Below are 18,831 nucleotides of genomic sequence, written 5' to 3' on the forward strand. Positions count from 1 at the left end.
AGTTAAGTAGGTACACACACACACACACACACACACACACACACACACACACACACACACACACACACACACACACACAGACACACTCAATGTTTACAACAATATTTGCAGCTTGTAATATTTTTGTGGAAACTGTAATACACTAACATTCATTGTAGTAAATTAATTAAGATAATACTTTTATTTATCAAGGACTTATTAAATTGATTAAAAAAAATGTCTTTTTCAAATACATGCTACTCTTTTGAACTTTCTATTAATTTAAAGAATCCTGAAAAAAAACATGTTTCTACAAAATATTAGCAAAAACTGTTTTAACATTGATATTAATAATAACCATTATTAATAACTTAGTACCAACGATAATCAATAATAATTGAGCATCAAATCAGTATATCAGAGTGATTTCTCAAGGATCTTGTGACTGAAAACTGGAGTGATGATGCTAAAAATTCAGCTATACCATCACAGGAATAAATTACATTTCAAAATATATTCAAATTGAAAACAGTTATTTTACATTGCAATTTCACAATATTACTGTTTCATATACATAATGAATGAATTACTTTAAAAAATTAAATATTAATTGAATAGTTGAATAGTTCAGTCATTCACGGTTGCTAATTGATTTATAGAGCAAACACCGCCATCTGCTGGGATAATGTGTAACGTCTCAACGCAGCCTTCTCTCCCCTCTCTGTCCATAATGGTTTAACCCGTTGCCTAGGCACTCGGTCCAAGCTATTGAGAGAGCAGCAGCTGCAACAAAACACTTGGTAGGCCTCATGAGATATTATGACACTCTACTGTTGCATCAATATTTGTAAACAGACAGGCTTCATTAACAGTGTCAAATCGATGTTGAAGTATTGCGACAATCTTAATTTGTTTTATTTTTAATAGCCGCCTGGAGGATATGAAAAGAGGCTCGTGCGTAATACCTGCGAACTAGCCCGCTAGCCAAAGTTAGCGAACTGGGACTCTGCTCGGGTTAGACAACTTTTTATATTGCAGTAAAAACCCAAAGAAACGTTATTCCTGTCAAGTATACCCTTGACTGCAGATATATTTTGAATATGAGAGAGAAATATTAGATGACTGATGATAGTGGATTTTGGATTAGGCAGAAGATCATGTTTAGTCATTTGTTACATTAGTGTAAGTTATATAAAAGTTGTTGCTTAAAGCTGTATTGTGTTCATTTACAGGCATGCAAACTACGGTAACACGTTGAGTTCTGTTTTATGCCTTTCTTTATTTTTTATAATGAAGTCATGATTAGGTCAGAGACTGCCATGGGCGGACGCAAATGCTGGAAACCACAATCCAAACTTTGTTCTCTTAAACACTCTTGGCTAATTTGCAAGTGATGCTCGGACTCCAGTTCAGCTCTACCCGGCCATGGAAAAAAGAGAGGTATGGTGTCGTCGTTTTTGTACTTATAAATATGATAAAGGTATGAAAGGTTTGTAAATTGAGACCATATGTAATATGCTTAAAATGGCCATTGACAGTGCGACTGTATGGCAGTTATTCATCACACACACACACACACACACACACACACAATATCTCCTCGTGTACGCTTGCTTAAATTGTTGCAAAAAAAGTTGCTTCCCCAAACTATTATCAGATACTAATAATCTCAAGATATTTATTGCATTATCACGTTTTCCTAATGTAATAAAAGTTCAGTGGTTCTCTTTCTTTTTGTCTTGATGTGTCTGTACTTCCACTATAATGACAAAGCTGCTTGTTTTCAAAGTTTTTTTTATTCACAAAATAAATAAACAGTCGATCTAAAGTAATTATAAGGAAATTATATATAATATTAAAATTAATTAAATTCTGTAATTTCAGTAGATTCAAGAACTGAGTCTTCTTCAGGTTCAGTAATGAATTTAAATGACTATGATTGTGGAATAAAGTTTTTAAAATTATTTTTACTTTATGGCAATTTCTCTGCAAATCCTACATATAAGAATTTCAACATATTTCAGAGCTTAATATAAATATAGATGTTCACTATGGAAATTTCCATGGCTTTATGATGTTATTAGTTTTCGTAACTTTTCCATGTCTAGAAATCTCACATTCAAAATGTCCTCATATATGCACCAAGGGAACCCCAGTTCTTAAAAAAAGACAGTTTTTGAGGAAAATAATAAAAATAAAAATATGATGTCAGTTGTCATCTTGATTTTTAGCTGTTTTAGCTTATTTAAAAGCTTGCTTTGTCTTATTTTAAATAATGTTAAGCCATCTTGCAATCCTCTTTCTGGCCCCCTGGTTGAGAATCCCTGATCTATGTACAGATAAAAACATGAATTAAATTGAATTTATTTTGACGCATTTGCAGCCCCTTTAGAAGTTTAGATGCCCCCTAGCCCCCCATTTAAAAACTGCTAATGAAACAGTTACAGTATAGAGAGATATTAGGCAACTTCTGAGATAGGCTTCACACCGAAAGAGTGTTTTAAGACGGTGTCGGGTAACCCAGGCCTCATTTACACTCGGAAGGCTCATTGTTTTGTTTCCTCTGAAGGAAAAGGAGCTGGACGAGATCACCCTGCGCTTGCACGGGGACGGTGTGTCCCCTGAGGCTTCAACAGAGGAGCGTGAGCGGCACCTGTGGCGTTTGCTCCAGAGCAGTGAGGGCAGCCTGACTGCCGCCACTGAAGACCTGCAGAGTTTGCGCACACAGCAGGCCAGCGAGATGAGAGAGGTGAGCCAGCAGATGGCAGGCCGGGCCTCCACCCCAAAGAATAGCTAATCATGGTCTCCCTCATCAACATTGTAACATGACGACACTGTTTCCTGACCAAAACAAGCTCCTTCTGTAGCTAATGCCTTTGCTGTGCCGACTGGTTGTTTGATGGGGTTTTTTTCAAGGTGGAAAATTACGTGGAGCATATTCGAAACATGCTGGAGGAGCGGGAATCTCTTACAGCGGAGTACGAACGTGACAACGAACAGCTCCGTGCTGAACTCGCTCTAATGAAACACCAGCAGGGTGAGGGTTTTATATTGATTAAATCATTTGATCATACTTAAGATTGTGTTCGTAGTAAACAATGTACCTTGGAGTTTCCTGTGTCCTTGCGTGTTTCGAATAGCATACTACTCATACTTATTTCTGCATTATACATACTTTTCTGTATCCTTAGAATAGTTTTCTGTAGACTCTACATTTATCAAATGTGTACAGTATTCTGTGTAGAATACTGTATCCCACAATGCAGTGTGCTTGACTGGTCCTTCCATGGTCCAGAAGTAATATCAGCCACAAATTTCTTAACTCATTTGATCTGACAACCAAGATTCAAGGTGTTTTTACCAGTGGCATTTACACGACACCGTTTTTCAACTAAAAACCCAAAAAAAATTGTTATGCAATTGTTTGGCCGTTCATTTACATGACAACGGTGTTTTAGGGGTTCAAGTTTTTGAAAACAGCATACTGGTTTAAATCGCATTCCGGGTGCTACAATCATGCTACAAAGTGACATCGCCACCTATTGGACTGACATAAAACAGCATTATTAGTCGTTTTCGCGAATCCGTGTGAACGGGATCGTTTTGACAACGTTGTCGTCTTTACGCAAAAAAAACTTTTCCGTTTTTAGTATGTTGTTGTGTAAATCTACTCAGAATAATTTATTAATTATTATAGTATTTATTAATATTTTAATATTAATACAATTTTATTGTAATAATATTAGCTATTATATTTTCAGTTTTAATTTTCATTTGTTTAGTCATTTTATGTGCTTTTGTCATTTTATTAGTATAATATTTCCATTTAGCTTTAATTTATTCTTATTTCAGAGTTAGTTTTAGTTTTAGCATTTTCAAGTTAAACTTCTTTTATTTATTTAGATGCCAGAGCCACATTTTTAATTTTCATTTAATTTTCATATTTTATTATATTTTTATTTTAGCTTTATTTCAATTAATAAAAATGATTAAGTTTTCATTTGTAATAAACAGTAACAACACTGTGAATAATGTGTTTCTTGCTATATTTAGTGCATATAGCACTAAGTAGTATGCTAGTATTCCATTCGCAACATTGCTCTTGCGTTCTGCTCAGTGCTCAACTTGAACCCACTTATAGTCCAGTTAGTGGTCCTTACTTGCGTCGTGTTTGTCAGACTCTCAGTGTAAGGAGGTGGTGGAGATGCTGGAGCAGGAGGGTCTAGCGGACATCAGCCAGAGCAGTGCGAGTGAGCAAGTGGCCTATCTGCTGGTGGAGAGAGTCACTCTGCTGGAGAGACTAGAGGCTGCTGAAAGAAAGCTGGACACCCAGACCCTCACCGGCAACCTCAGAGAGGTGCATCTACAGGTACTATGAGAAATAAAGCCTAACGTCTGTAATAGTGTTCTTAAAAGTGTAGGTCAACAGGTAGACCATTATGCAAAGGCTATATTTAATTGCATTTCATATTTAAATATTATTTAATTGTGTGCATTTAGAATACAGAAAAGACTTTAAGAGCACATATCAACATAAAATGTATACCTTGAATGAACTTTGGATGAAAGAATGCATAAAATGTAAATATTTATAGGGTAATAATGGCAATATACTGTATGTGTTAAAAAATGTGGAGTCTTCTCTTGATAGTAACACCTCACTTGTGGCTTATTAGTTTTATGGTCATTTTAATATCTCCTCTTTTATGGAAATCAGGAGGAGCTGGATCATATCCGTCACGCATTGGAAGAGGAACTTAGACAGCAAAAGGAAAACATGAATGAGGTGAGATGATCTCAGAGTGGCCCATAAGCGGGCAGCAATTTCAAAAGCAGTGTCCTAAAGTCATGAACTCAAAGAATGTCCAATATCAACAGTGTCTCATTTATATTTAAGTGTTTCATTGTCCATCTCTCTGTATGTTGTGCATCATAATTTCTCCTGATTCTTTGCCCCTCCCTAAATGGACAGGAATCATCAGTTCAAAGTCCTTGGAGGAAGTTCTTTGGTGCGCGCAAGGCGACACTAAGAGCACAGAACCTTCCTGTACGTTCCCGTACCTTTCATAACTTGATTGGACTCATATAAAAGGCATCACATGAAGGTTAAATCAAGAGAGGCGGAACCTTCCGTATTGTCCTTGAGAGGATGATCCACTTAAAGCAGATTAAGGCAGCTCCATGAAATAATGCATGCCTCGGTTGAACTCAAAGCAGAGAATAACAACATGCTGAGCCTAGCATGATAATATTAACACTTCTTATTTTCACTCTAGACCCTAACAGCACTATGGAGCGCTTTCTTTCAGGGTGGTTACTAACCAAAGGCTGTTTGTCCCAACGTTACTGTTGTCTCTGATGGTTATAAGGGAGAGAAGGCACATATTAAACTCCGTTCACACTGGAACATGATCCACGTTCAGCTTCACCTGTGTTCTGTGGCTCATGCATGTTAAAAACGCATGGAGGCCGACATGCTTCTTGCTTGTCCACCCAGTGCAGCCAGGTTTATGTCTCACTGAAAGCTCTGTCCCCTGTAGGCCCACAGTGAAGAACTCTGCAAAGAACGCACAGAGCGGCAGAAGCTGGAGAGGGACCTGGAAGAGGCATCGAGTCGTCTTGCTATGGCACATAAAGAGATTCGCCACCTGACAGATGAACTAGATCTCGCTCGTAAGGTCCAAAACTTGTCTGGTATGTGAATAACAATTCAGATTTTGATATCAATAAGCTGATAATTATTTTCATATTATGGTAATATTAAAATAAATGTACATGCATAAATGAAAAATAAAATACAAAAAATTTTAATCAATCATTTTTAATGCTACAAGTTAATTTAGGCATCACACCATTATAATGGACAGTATGCAAAATGGAAATTATTTTGAGATTTGCTACAGATTACATTTAACCGTGTTGTTAAATTTTCAGTGTTTTGAAAGACTGAGCATTAGATGCAGTGTTATTTTAGTATCATTTATATACTATTAATATTAAAACATTTTGAATTAACTTTTATTTTTATTATTTCAGTTTTATTTATATTTTTCAGTTTTAATTTTATTTAATTAATTTTAGTAATTTTATGATGTGCTTTTGTCATTGCAAATATATTTTTTTATTATTATTTAGATTTAATTTATATTCATTTCAGTTTTAGTAATTTTAGCACTTACACTTTAATTTACTTAATTTCAGTGAGTTGCCTTTGGAAACTGCCTCATTTTCAACTTTTAGTTTTTCATCTAATTTTTATATTTTAATTCAATTAAAGGCACTAGTCAGATGATGGTAAATGTAATTTAAATGTAAAAAAACAACAAAAAAAACGGAGGAATTGAGTACGGAAAATTAAATATCATAACTGATTAACTGATGATCACTTTAATATCAACTGATAATTTTTTAATTTATTGTGCATCCTTGCTTATTTGTTATGCAACTAAACTGACTCTTTTCTTTTCACCCTGAACAACCTGGTAATGGTGGTGGTGACTTTTTCATGACCAAGCATCACTCATGCGGTCTTTAGAAAAAATCAGTTTCTCTAACTGTATTGTCGTAATGCATAATGTAAACCAAATTTTCGTTTCAGTACCTGACCTGCAGAAAACTGGGGAGGAAGTGGAGCAGTTAAAACAGGAAGTGGACAAGCTTAAACAGTGTGGTGAGATTTTGTCTGCAGCAACATATTGCGTCACACATTTTGCAAGTTTATTTATAAAGACACTTCAAAGAACTACAGCGTAGACAAATCATGGAAACATTACAAATGATGTCTTCTGGTTGTAAACTCTATGTTTTACAGATATGGTGGAGCTGCAAAAGGCCAAGGAACGCAATGAACGACTGGATGGGGAGATTCGTGCGCTGAGGGATAGAGTTCGCTCATTGGACACAGAGAGAAGGACTCTTCTTAACCTGGCAAGAATAATTGTTTTTAAAATGTTATCTTGGTGCCATGACATGTTAGATATTTGCCAATATGCAAACACAGAAATGTTATATTTTGCAATGTCGGTTGTGCCACAGGTTGAACAATCAAAGCTGCACTCGGCTCAAGGGATCAACGAGACATTAGAGCACAATAAGATATACTCTGCACAGGTAGATATACATTCTACTACAATCCTCTCTTGAAGGGGCTAGTTTGCATGTATTGCATGACACAAGTAATTTAATATTTGTATAGTTTCCTCTCAGAGCTTACAGATGCTTTTTTGTCAGGGTGTTGGGAATAATGTTAATGCGGATTCATCAGTGGCTCCAGACGATGAGACACTCCACAAAAGGTGAAGCTTTGCCCTCCTTTATCTAACTTAAAGCTGTACATGTCATTGCTTCCACACTTTAAAGATGCTGATATGGCAGTTGTATTTTGGCAGGTGTCGGAGAGAGTCTGAAGATAAGGACAGCCGTCTGCGAGAGCTGGAGAGGAGGTTGCAGAAGCAGCAGCGGGAACACGAGGAGTTGGTGGAGCGGAACGAGGAGCTGGAGGCACTGCTGGGGGAAGCGCAGAACGCAGCGAAAGACGAGCGAGAGCATCATGAGTGTGAGATAGATGGGTTACAGAGAAAGGTATGTTTTTAGTCGTGATGTTATGGGGCTGAAATAATCACCTGAATTTTTAGGATGACTCTGAGTTTGGTTCTAGATTAAAAGTATTGAGGAAGAACTGAGTAAGAGGGATATCAAGAAACTTGAGAAGAAAGATGAATATCAGGTTCGAGGAACTGACTCTGAGGTAAAGGTCGAAGGCCTGTTTACACCAAGGAGAATAGCAAACTCATAAAAATCACTTACACCCTCTGATTATGGTAGAATATCTTTGATCTTTTAATCCAAAGCTTAGTGAGAGCATTCAAGAAAGACTGAAGTTCCTAGAGGGTCGTCTTGCTGAAGAAAAAGGTTGGAGGAAACAGCTGGAGGTGGATCTATCTGTATCCAAGTCTGCGCTCAAAAAGGAAAAAGAGGTAATATCATTGTCACACATGACTCGTTATAAAATATACAGTTTAGAGTCCTGGAAAGTCCCTTTTTCATATTGCACTATGCATTTGTTTAGAATTATAATAATAATGTTATCTGAAACCATGAACTGCACATAACTGCACGTCCTTCGGATGAGACGTTAAACCGAGGTCCTGACTCTCTGTGGTCATTAAAAATCCCATGGCATTTCTCGTAAAGAGTAGGGGTGTAACCCCGGTGTCCTGGCCACATTCCACCATTGGCCCTTACCAATCATGGCCTCCTAATAATCCCCTTACATTGAATTGGCTCTATCACTCTCTCTCCTCTCTCCACCTATATCTGGTGTGTGGTGAGCGCACTGGCGCCGTTGTACTGTGGCTGCCGTCGCATCATCCAAGTGGATGCTGCACACTGGTGGTGGTTGAGGAGAGATCCCCTGATATGATTGTAAAGCGCTTTGGGTGTACAGTAGTACATATGAAAGCGCTATATAAATGCCCGATTCCGATTCCGATAAATGCTACATGTGGACAGGTCATGCAAAAAGACCATGATGAGCTGAAGAGATTACGTGTGGAGGTCCCGAGACTAGAGGTAGAATGTCGACAAGGGAAGACACTCAACAAGAACCTAACGCAGATTAAAGGAGAAAAGGGAATTTTGGAAGAAAAGGTAATAAAAAATAAAGGTCATTCAATTATACGTTTATATCACAAAGAAAGCAATCCATTTATTATTGGGATGCTGTGATATTCTTCCTATAGCTTGCAAATTCTCACTGAGGCTATGTTTGTACTCTGCAGGTGGCCCAGTTGGAGCGTGCTCAGACGCGACTCCAGGACAACCTGACACATCAGACAGAGAACAGCCGGGCTGAAGAGGACCTGAGAGACAGCAGGGGACAGGTGGTAGAGCTTAAGTCCATGGTGGACAAACTGAGAACAGAACTGACTCGACTAGAGAAGGAGCACAACACTCTAAGGTAAGGCTCTCACAGAAACTACAGATCAACTCTGTATGACATTAAAATGATAAATAATTAGCTCCTGGACTCAGTAGAAAGCATGGTAAGATGCACTTTGCCTGTTTAGGGATGAGCTGATGGAGAAACGTGGGCAGGTGATGCAGCTACAGAGAGAGCTCAGCGAGAAAGCCCACGAGAGGCTTCAGACTGACGGGGAGAAAGAGAGACTCAGTCTGGAGCTCCTGCATGTGAGACAGCAGCTCCAGTATACCAGAGAGCAGACACCCAGAGCATCACTGGAGCAGACGGCCAACCACAAGCCTTCTGCACAGGATGAGGGGGTTTGTCAGGTAAGGCCTGTTTCACACTGGATGAGTAAGGCCCCATATTAACAGATTAGAGCATTCACACTGCACACCGAGTTTATTTTTGCTGCGCCACTCACTCTAAATTAAAGCCACAGTTCATTGTTCTTGGTCAAAATCCATCTGGGTTAACAAGAAGAATAACACATTTCACCATAAAATCATATAAGTGAAGTGTGTGTTTCACATAGTCACCTTATGACTTTCAGCACTGTGATAAAAAAATTAATAAAATACCCCAAAACACATGCTGCTCCTCTAGCTGGCCTGTGTGAAGTCAGAGATGAGTAAGCTACACTCCACCCTGGAGGAGGAGAGACAGCTGGCTGGCCAACACCAGCTGGCCCTGCAGGCCCAGATCAGTGAAGCTCAGGCCCGGGCTAAGGTCAGCCCTGCTCTCCAATCTTTACACACCCACACGAACATATTCAGATTCATTTTTATTTTCATTTATGCACAAAACATTTGTATAACCTGCTTAATTGTATAATAACAATATTGTTTTTTTATATATATATTTTCCCTGTTTGTTAAGTGGTCATTATGTGGTTGTGCACAGGCTCAGGACTCACTCCTAAAACAGAAGGGAGAGGAGAACAAACAGCTGAGACAGGACCTGCAGAGAACTCAGCACCTCTTCACCTCTGCTGAGCGAGAGCTACGCTATGAGAGAGAGAAAAATCTGGACCTTAAGAGACACAATGCACTCCTAGATCAGGAGAAGATCAAGGTAAAAAAAAAACATTTGAAATGAATGTAAGTTATTGCATTAGATTAGATAACAACATATGAACCAAGTGGCATTTGTTTTAAATAAATAAAGTGGATGACATTTACTTTGATATTTATTTACATAATGCATAAGGAAATGCATGAAGTGTGGCGTAAGTGTCCAAATACTTTTTATGTTTTTGAAAGAAGTCTCTTATGCTTAAAATAACTTTTATATTGAATATATTTTAACTCCAGTCTTCTGTCACATGATCATTCAGAAATCATTCTAATATGCTGATTTGCTGCTCAGGAAACATTTCTTATTATCAGTATTGAAAACAGTTGTGCTGCTTAATATTTTTGTAGAAACCATGATACATTTTTCAGCATTCTTTGATGAATAGAAAGTTCAAAGTAACAGCATTTATTTGAAATGGAAATCTATATGTATTATTATAAATGTCTTTACTGTCACTTTTGATCAATTTCCTCATTCTTTAGAATGTTATTGAATATTTAGAAAGTAGGCCTAATTTGAATTTGACTAATTTGTTTGTTTTTTAAATGATGTCGAACATGGGCAATCCCTAGTTAGATTAACACAGGACCAGTGTTAATGCTCAGAAACCTTATGTTTCTGCTCTGTTCTTTAGCTGTGTGCGGAGCTGAAGCAGGCCCAGGCCAAAGTAGCCCAGCAGGAGGGCAGCGCAGCGGGACAGGTGGCAGAGCTGGAGAGACTCCAGCAGAGAGCCAGAGATCTGGAGCTGGAGATGGCCAGAAGCGCTCAGAACCGACAGACTAACAGAAGCTTGATGGAGGAGCTCAATTCAGAGAGGGCACGTGTGATTGCTGCTGACAAGAAGGTGTGTGTTCAGTGCAGGCTGAAATTCTCTTGTTCAGTAGTATAACAGCTATGAAGAATGTCTTCAACATCTCTGCAGGTCGTAGATCTGCAGCAGCAACTGAAGAACGCTCTGCACCAGATACGCCTGGAAGAGGCCAGAGCAGGAGAGACCAGCAAACTAGAAAGAGACACCAGAGACATGTCTGATAACCTGTCTGCTCTCAGAGCCCGACTGCAAGAGGATCAACTACAGAGGTCAGACGGGTCACTGCACCACAAGCCAATATTAGTGGTCGACCGATAAATATATCACTTATTTTTCAGATTGCAACGCCTGAGCGCAGATGCAGAAGAAAGTAAAAAAGCAAATATAATATATTGTATATGTATAAGGTATTATAGCGTTGGCCTTTCTAGTATTAGTAATAGAAAGGCAAACGCTGTAATATTCTTTTATACTGTTGCCATTCAGAAATTATGCATCATTGTCATTTAAACATGTTTTTGAATGTATAAAAAACATTTTACTCCACGAACCTCGCAACCTTTGGCAAATCTTCTGAAGTGTGTGTTTGTAGTCTGCTCAAACAGCAACATTACACGCTAGCTAAAGTTGAAAAAGTGTAAAAGCATAATATAACCCCTTTAACCAGATGAAACAGCACGGACAAACAGGAGAAACGCTGTGTGCAACGTTACAGTCAAAAGGCAAATCCCCATCATTTACCATGGATTTACTGTAGTAACACTAACTGCACCATGGTATTGTGGCAGAAATGTGGGATATTTATATCGAATTTTACTATATTATTAATGTAGACATGTATTAAAGGTATTAATGGAATATATTACTTACTGTAGCTATAGCATTTGTGCATTTGCTAAATGCTAAATGTATTAAATACCATAGAAACAATTTTACCATGGTAGTGAGATGCTATATGCGTGGTTTTTACTATGGTTATCATGATCTAAATGTATTTTACTATGGAAGACCAATGGTTCATTTTAATAAAACTCGAACAGTCAAAATATTTTAATTTTACCATATAAAAATAAGGGTTTTACAATTTTTACAGATGTTACTATTTTTTCAATCTACTGCCAAATGTTTGTCATGTTCTGACAATAAAGAGTAGTTTCTACAACTTTCACTTAGGAGCAAAAATCTCCCTTTAAACTAAAGAAATAAATATTTGACATTTATCATAATAATTATCGATATCGACTGATAGAAAAAAAATATCATGATAATATTTTTGGCCATATCACCCAGCCCTAACAATAAGTATATTGTACCTAATAATTTTTTTTATGAAAGTGCATGGTAAGTCACTTAATATAAAGTGTGACCACTGCAGCAATTGTTGCATGTGTTACTTACTATATAGTGGACTTTACAATGACTTTCTGTGTTTTCTGAAAGGAAATTACTTGAGCAGAAAGACGAGGAACTCCAGCAGCAGGTGCGCTCATTGCGGGCGAAGGAGGCGACTATGACACGCACCAACTTGGAGATGTCACACCGCACACAGGAGCTGGAGACGCGGCTGCAAGTGCTGGAGAGCGAACTTAACACAGCTAGAGAAGAGGTTTGTGAGTTGAAACTATCATACTAATTGCTGAAATGATACACTAGTGGAGCTGCTGACCATGAATACCAATGTGTCCTGCAGCAGAGAGGCGGTCAGAAGAGCTGCCACAGGCTGGAAGAACAGCTTCTGTCTTCCCAACATGAGTCTGAGAGACTGCAGGAGGAACTGCAGCTGGTTGTTCAGCAGCTTGACACTCACATTAGGTATCATTATTCACTGGGTGGACATTATACTCTTAAGGCTGGAATACAAGACTTTTGCTCAAAATTGTTGCCCTGATTTGCAGTCTGGATGAGTCGATGCTAGTTGCCAAAAGATTTTAGGCAGTTGGAGTTCACAGATTTCATAGATATATCATTAACAAAGTTCAAGAGGAAGCACATTCAGATAATCTACCCAATCAGCACGAGAGGAGGCCTATATAGCCAACTTACCTCTGTCCCATGACAGTTTTCCAGCATCCCTCCTCCACCCCAGCTCCTCACTCTCAATTGTTCCTATCCCAGCCAGGGATATGGGGGGAGTAATCTGTGTTCGGGGCAAATTCCGAGCTTGGAGCCTTCTTCTCGGACAGCACGCCAAATATGCATTATATCTGGTTATATGTTAATGTGAACTTGTGAAAATCGTGTAGTGTAGGATGGACAGGTTTTTTTTTAAGCTTCAGACTTTGATTCCATCCAGTTGGAGGATTTCAAACAGGTTTGATATTTTGAGCCAATATTAGAACATATTGTTTCCATTTGACACGTCTCCTTGCAATAAGGCACGTTTTTGCATGTGTTCGTGTTCAGAACGACTTCAGAAAGTCTGGCAGTGTGTGAACCTCAGTCGTTTAGTGTATGATGCCCAGTTTTTCACTGGAACCATTTACAAAGTCAGCAAGTGTATGATGCCTAGTGTTTTAAAATTGGTTCAGATTTTTGTAGTGTATTATAGCCTTTACTCTTACAGCAAATAACCTTTTAAAAGTACATATATTACATGCAGTGTGTTAATATGAAATCATGAAACTCGTGTCCTGCAGGAGACACAACGAGAAACAGTCTCAGCACAAAACCAAGTTGCGCAGAGCTAAACAAATCTTCATGAAGACAGTCGCCCAACATGAGCACAGGATCCAGCAGCTGGAAAATGATCTGGCTCTTGCGACAAGTCTCTCGGAGAAAGTGAGTGTTTTCAGACCCAACCTTCAACACTATATACTTAACATGTACTTCACTTTGAGTGTGTTCCACTATGAGCAGGAGAAGGACTGGATTAGGACTGTGACTGAAGAAAACGACCAGCTCCTCCTGGAGAGACGAGAACTTCTGCAGCGAATAAGTGAAGCTGAGGAGATGGGAAACAATGGACTGAGAACTGCCACTACCATCCAGCAGAGGTAAACATCTCATTACCCTGTACATCTACATCTGACAGACAGTAAAGCATAGAAACATACTAACTGTCTCTTTACCCTGTCCTCTCTTAGAGTTAAATTTCTGGAGATGGAGAATAAAGAGCTGCAAGAAAAAACTCTAACATTGGCCAATCAGATAGGAATTTTAGATCGTGCATTGAGAAACCTTCAGTCGATGTGTACTGTCGAGGTACACATTTATTTAGCAATTGTTCTTTTTATTATAATTTAAATAAGCATTTCAAATTTGGATTGCACTGATGCTTTTATTTGGTGTTTTTGTCTTAGGAGGTCAAGAAAATGTTTCCTTCTGGAGCTCATCATGATAGCCTGTTGCGGACATCAACTCCAAGGTATAATTGAGAACTTTTTTCAGTCTTCCAACCTACTCGATATTTCTGTTCCCAAATATAGTCAAATCAAAAAATACATGGCTCACAAAATATGGTGTAATATAATCTATTTCAATAACTCTAAATCTATTTTTATCAATATTTTTCTTTAACTAATTTAAAGTTTAGTATCCAATATACACTTCCGTTTTAATGTATGCGATTAGAATTTAATTTTTTTTTTAAAATAAATAAATACTTTTATTCAGGAGAGATGCATTAAATAGTCAAAAGAGACAGTAGACATATAAATATTAAGCAGCACAACTTTTTTCAACATTAATAATAAGAAATGTTTCGACCAAATCAGCATATTAGAATGGTTTCTGAAGGATCATGTGACTCTGAAGACTGGAGTAATAATGCTGAAAATTCAGCTTTGCCATCACAGGATTAAATCACATTTTAAATATTTTAACATAGAAAAATTGTTAAAATTGTCTAAATTGTAATACTATTTCACAATATTACTGTTTTACTGTATTTCTGATCAAATAAATGCAGCCTTGGTGAGCTTAAAAGACTTCTTTTAAAAAACATAAAGAAAATCTTGCTGGCCCCAATTATATAAAGTTAGTATATATCTTTACTATACTTACTATACTTTACTATACTATACTTTCTATATCTTGTCTCATCTGCCATTTAGATTTATTTTTCCGCTGAGGCTGCAGATCAGCATGGAATTATTTTACTGTGTCAGTGAACAAATGGTGACGTCTTACATTGCAACATCTTACTCTAGTCCACAGCCTGGGCTCTGTGACTCATGGGGAATATTGGATGCCATTCGCAAAGTCAAAGTGGGTGAGTCTGGAGTGAAGAGCCTAGAGATCTCCTCGTCTGTGCCCGTTTCACAGTCCACTGAGATAGGCTACCTGAACCTGACCTCACCTGTGGCTCCCAACAGCAGGTTAGAGCAGGAAGAGAGCCTCAGTGCCACAAGCGATGAGGCCTGAGGGAGTTACAAAGACTGAAATGCCATTACAGAGTTTGCCAAGTCACTGGATCAGTCAAGGTTTAAAAATAAGCGACTGTAGAAGGGTAAAACGTTGTTTAGGTGGCTAAAACATAGACAACTTGCTCAAGAAATAGTTTCTGTGGCACCATGACTGTGTCATGTTTGAAGTCTTCAGTTCATTTCCTTATACTTCAATTGTTTTTTAAAGCGAGTGTGAAGAGATGTATTATTGCTCTGGCTCATTTCACCGGCGTTGAATTCAGTTGCATTGCCTTTGTGGCTCACATAGAGTCAGACTGGAATGCATGAGATTTTATATCATTCACAAACATGATACTTCATTGGGTGCTATGGTCAATAGCCTTGTCACATCTGTAAGATGCCATATGTATTTGTTTATACATTTATCCTATAATGGTACAACTGTGGAAAAGCACTTAAAGCACTATTAATTTGTGTTCAGATGGTACCATCTACAGGTCTTTACAACTGAAATGCACTATTGCCTTTGGATAAGCAGTAAGTATTTGAAATCAAGTGTTTGCATGTATCAGCAGACCTTTTCTCATATCCCGTGCTGATTTTACGTGAAAACCTGGTGAAATGTTACATGGAGCTGAGAATACTAGACTCCTTTAAAGCTAAAAGCTTGTACACTACTACCATTTTAAAGTTTTAGGGTCAGTAAGATGTTTTTTATTATTATAATTTGAAAGAAATGTATACTTTTATTCACCAAGGATGCATTACATTTATCAATAGAGAAAGTAGACTGTAGACATTGTTACAAAATATTTTTATTTCAAATAAATGTTTTCTATTCATCAAAGAACCCTGATGAAAACATATCACGGTTTCCACATACAAAAAAAAAACAAAAAAAACAATGTTTCCACCAAATCAGCATATTCAGCTTGAAACTTCAGCTTGCCATCACAGAAATAAATTACATTTTAAAATATATTTACAATAAAAAAACAATTATTTTATATAGTTGTTTATACTTTTTGATCAAATAAATGCAGCCTTAATGAGCATAAGAGACTTCTTTCAGAAACATTAAAAAGTCATACTAACCCCGATCTTTTGAATGGTAGTGTATCTGTGTTTAGTTCACAGTGTAAAGACAAACGCTGTAAAGACTTTCTCTATATGGATAGTTGATCATCTATGTGATGTTACTTTTACATGTCCACTATTTATTTCAGTTAGAGGGCAAAAACTACAGCCATGAAATGTCAACATTTTTATTTTGCTTTAAGTATATGCTTTAAGTACTAATATAAGCAGTGCGGTTGTGATTTAATTTATGCTGGAGAAAGGTTGGTTTGCTGGTATTATATCCCTCTAACAAAAGGATTTGGCTACTGACAAGAAAACAGACCTGGTAGCATTAGCAACCTTACGGTATTGTTGTTTACTAATGGAATGGGTTGAAATGGGAGTTTTTAAAATATTCTTTTATTTTGCATTCCCTTTGTGTTTTGTATATAGTCCTCAGAGACTGAAATGACCTGTGATCTGAGAGCAAAAATCATCTGACAGATGAGAAATTGTATCACTTTGAACTGTGGCAAAGGGATCAAGATCCTGCAGTTGTGCCTGTACATTATGAGAGCATCACACATTGTGTCCTGCTGCTATATGATATTAGGATGCAAATTTCACAAAATATTCATATAGGGCTCATGTCATTTAAAATGCGACAGACATCAGTGTACATGGTACACAATGACAAAGCATGTATTTTCTTAATAAACTTATTTTCATGATGCCTGTTTGATTGGTTACGTCAATCTGAGATAAAATTATTACTTAATACTCAGAAAGCATTCAAAACTACTATTAGCAAACAACACAGTCTTTTACTGAACTTATTGTTCTCAAAGCAACACCCCAATTCAATTATTGGCAACATGATCAGTGTTGGAGTAACACATTACAAGTAACTCAAGTTACTCAAGTAATCAGATTACTTTTCCAAGTAACTAATCAAGGAACCCATTTTACCAAAATGTCTGACCCATTCAACCATACAAATAAGCAAAAATGGCTTTAGTTAAACATCACATTTGTTTTTTATTGCTGAAGTGTTGAACTTTCTTCTTCTGTGAGCGAAATTCTTCTGCGAAAGTTCTGTTTGAGCTCCGCCATCTACTGTACAGATGTGAATTTGCGTTAGGCTTATTCATTTCACTTTCGCTGTGAAAAGCCCTGTACATTTGCCAAAAATAGAACTTTTGTATTTTTTGTTATTAAAAAATAAACGAGAAAGCCCAGCCCAGGTGAGACAAAGTAAAGTAGTGATGCAATTAGTTACTTTTTGGGGGAGTAAGTCAATATTGTAACGCATTACTTTTAAAAATAACTTTACCCAACACTGATAAATGTTTATGTAGGTGTGTTATCACAAAAATAGGTGTGTAAATACAAAACAGTATACAAGTGTTGCCACATTTTCCAATTTTAAAAAATTTTTTTTATACCTTTACTTTTATATAACTCAGATAAAATAGTCATGCCATCCTTCAAAAAGAAAAAAATCAAGAAATTGGTGTCATGGTACTTTCTGTATGTTTTCATCCTCTGTATTTTCACACTCAATAGTCCCTGAAAATCATTTGGTATTGCCATCAAAGTAAGGTAGATCTAAAGACAAAAAGGAATCAAGGTTCAATCTAAAATCCTAAACAGGATCACAACTGATTTTTTGACTCCAATGCGTCTTAAAAAAAAAAATACAAAGGCTAAGGTGTAACAGTCTGAATTTAATAAACAAGATAGAGATACAAAGTGTTTTTGACATTGATATTTTCTTAATTCACCTATCAGTCATGTCTGTGCATATTAAACAAAATCATTATATGGAACCACAATGCAAGACAAAGGAAAACGTGAATTATTTCAGAACATATGTAACAATGTCTTACATAATACATGTTAACAGTTAATTAATAACGATTACGGTGTTCCATGCGGAAAAAAGGCTTAAGAAAAAAACTGAAAAACATCGACATGGAGGAAGAAAGAAAGAAACCGGTCTTTCAACGATGATAAAATTAAGGCGTACATGTAAAAATGACAAGGATACCTATAAAAACAATGATCAGTACTTACAGAAAAACAAATATTAATAAGTTTAAATATACTAAACAGATACAAAAATGAACAAAGTACAGTATCTAAACCTTGCAATATGCACTATTAATGAATACAGGGTATATTTTATAGTAAATGTACACGTCTTACTGATTTAAAGTGGATTTGAGGCTGAAAAAGCCAGGATTATACTTTAATGTAATAACCGATTCCTGGCAATGAGCTGAGGTTTTGTAGAAAGCACCAAGAAGTAGATCCTCATCAAATTGCTGTTTTCTAAAATGGCGATATTGGTCACATTCCCAAATATTAAAGAACAAAAATCCGGTTTGACCCAGTAAGCCATTACTGTGTAATAAATCACACATACTGTTTATATAAATCAATATTATATATATTTGGGGGAATTTTGAGAGCATTTGAGAGCAACAACTTGGTCCTTTGCAAACAGAAAAAAAAAAACTAAATATACATGAATTGAACACAATAAGCTTAACAAATGACTGGTATGAATGACCACAAAAGTAAATTAATGTTGT

General features: G+C 37.0%; 2 protein-coding genes across 4 annotated transcripts in view; one reads left to right on the top strand and one right to left on the bottom strand.

Moving 5' to 3' along the window:
• The first annotated feature begins 728 nt into the window (after window positions 1–728).
• Window positions 729–16,965, top strand: ccdc30 (coiled-coil domain containing 30). 2 transcript variants are annotated; one of them, XM_084099580.1, is made up of 30 exons: window positions 729–779; window positions 907–993; window positions 1,276–1,419; window positions 2,549–2,728; window positions 2,896–3,016; window positions 4,158–4,348; window positions 4,697–4,765; window positions 4,952–5,026; window positions 5,520–5,673; window positions 6,578–6,649; window positions 6,791–6,906; window positions 7,015–7,089; window positions 7,210–7,274; window positions 7,368–7,560; window positions 7,637–7,726; window positions 7,830–7,955; window positions 8,491–8,628; window positions 8,760–8,938; window positions 9,048–9,270; window positions 9,548–9,670; window positions 9,845–10,015; window positions 10,653–10,862; window positions 10,941–11,098; window positions 12,270–12,435; window positions 12,520–12,641; window positions 13,466–13,607; window positions 13,686–13,822; window positions 13,913–14,030; window positions 14,129–14,193; window positions 14,978–16,965. In XM_084099580.1, the coding sequence occupies exons 3-30, from the start codon at window positions 1,405–1,407 to the stop codon at window positions 15,189–15,191; spliced, it is 3,708 nt and encodes a 1,235-aa protein (XP_083955706.1). In that variant the 5' UTR covers window positions 729–779; window positions 907–993; window positions 1,276–1,404; the 3' UTR covers window positions 15,192–16,965. The 2 variants fall into 2 exon arrangements, with proteins under 2 accessions (XP_083955706.1, XP_083955707.1); XM_084099581.1 differs by lacking the exon at window positions 4,952–5,026.
• Window positions 16,966–17,941: 976 nt separating this feature from the next.
• Window positions 17,942–18,831, bottom strand: part of znf362b (zinc finger protein 362b) — a 9,387-nt gene continuing 8,497 nt past the window's right edge. For both annotated transcript variants that reach the window (XM_084099583.1, XM_084099582.1), the window contains one exon: window positions 17,942–18,831. This exon is cut by the window's right edge and continues 1,687 nt beyond it. The gene's annotated coding sequence lies outside the window, so the exon portion shown is untranslated.

This window comes from Abramis brama, assembly GCF_963993115.1.
Source record: "Abramis brama genome assembly, chromosome: 22".
NCBI classification, from domain to species: domain Eukaryota; kingdom Metazoa; phylum Chordata; class Actinopteri; order Cypriniformes; family Leuciscidae; genus Abramis; species Abramis brama.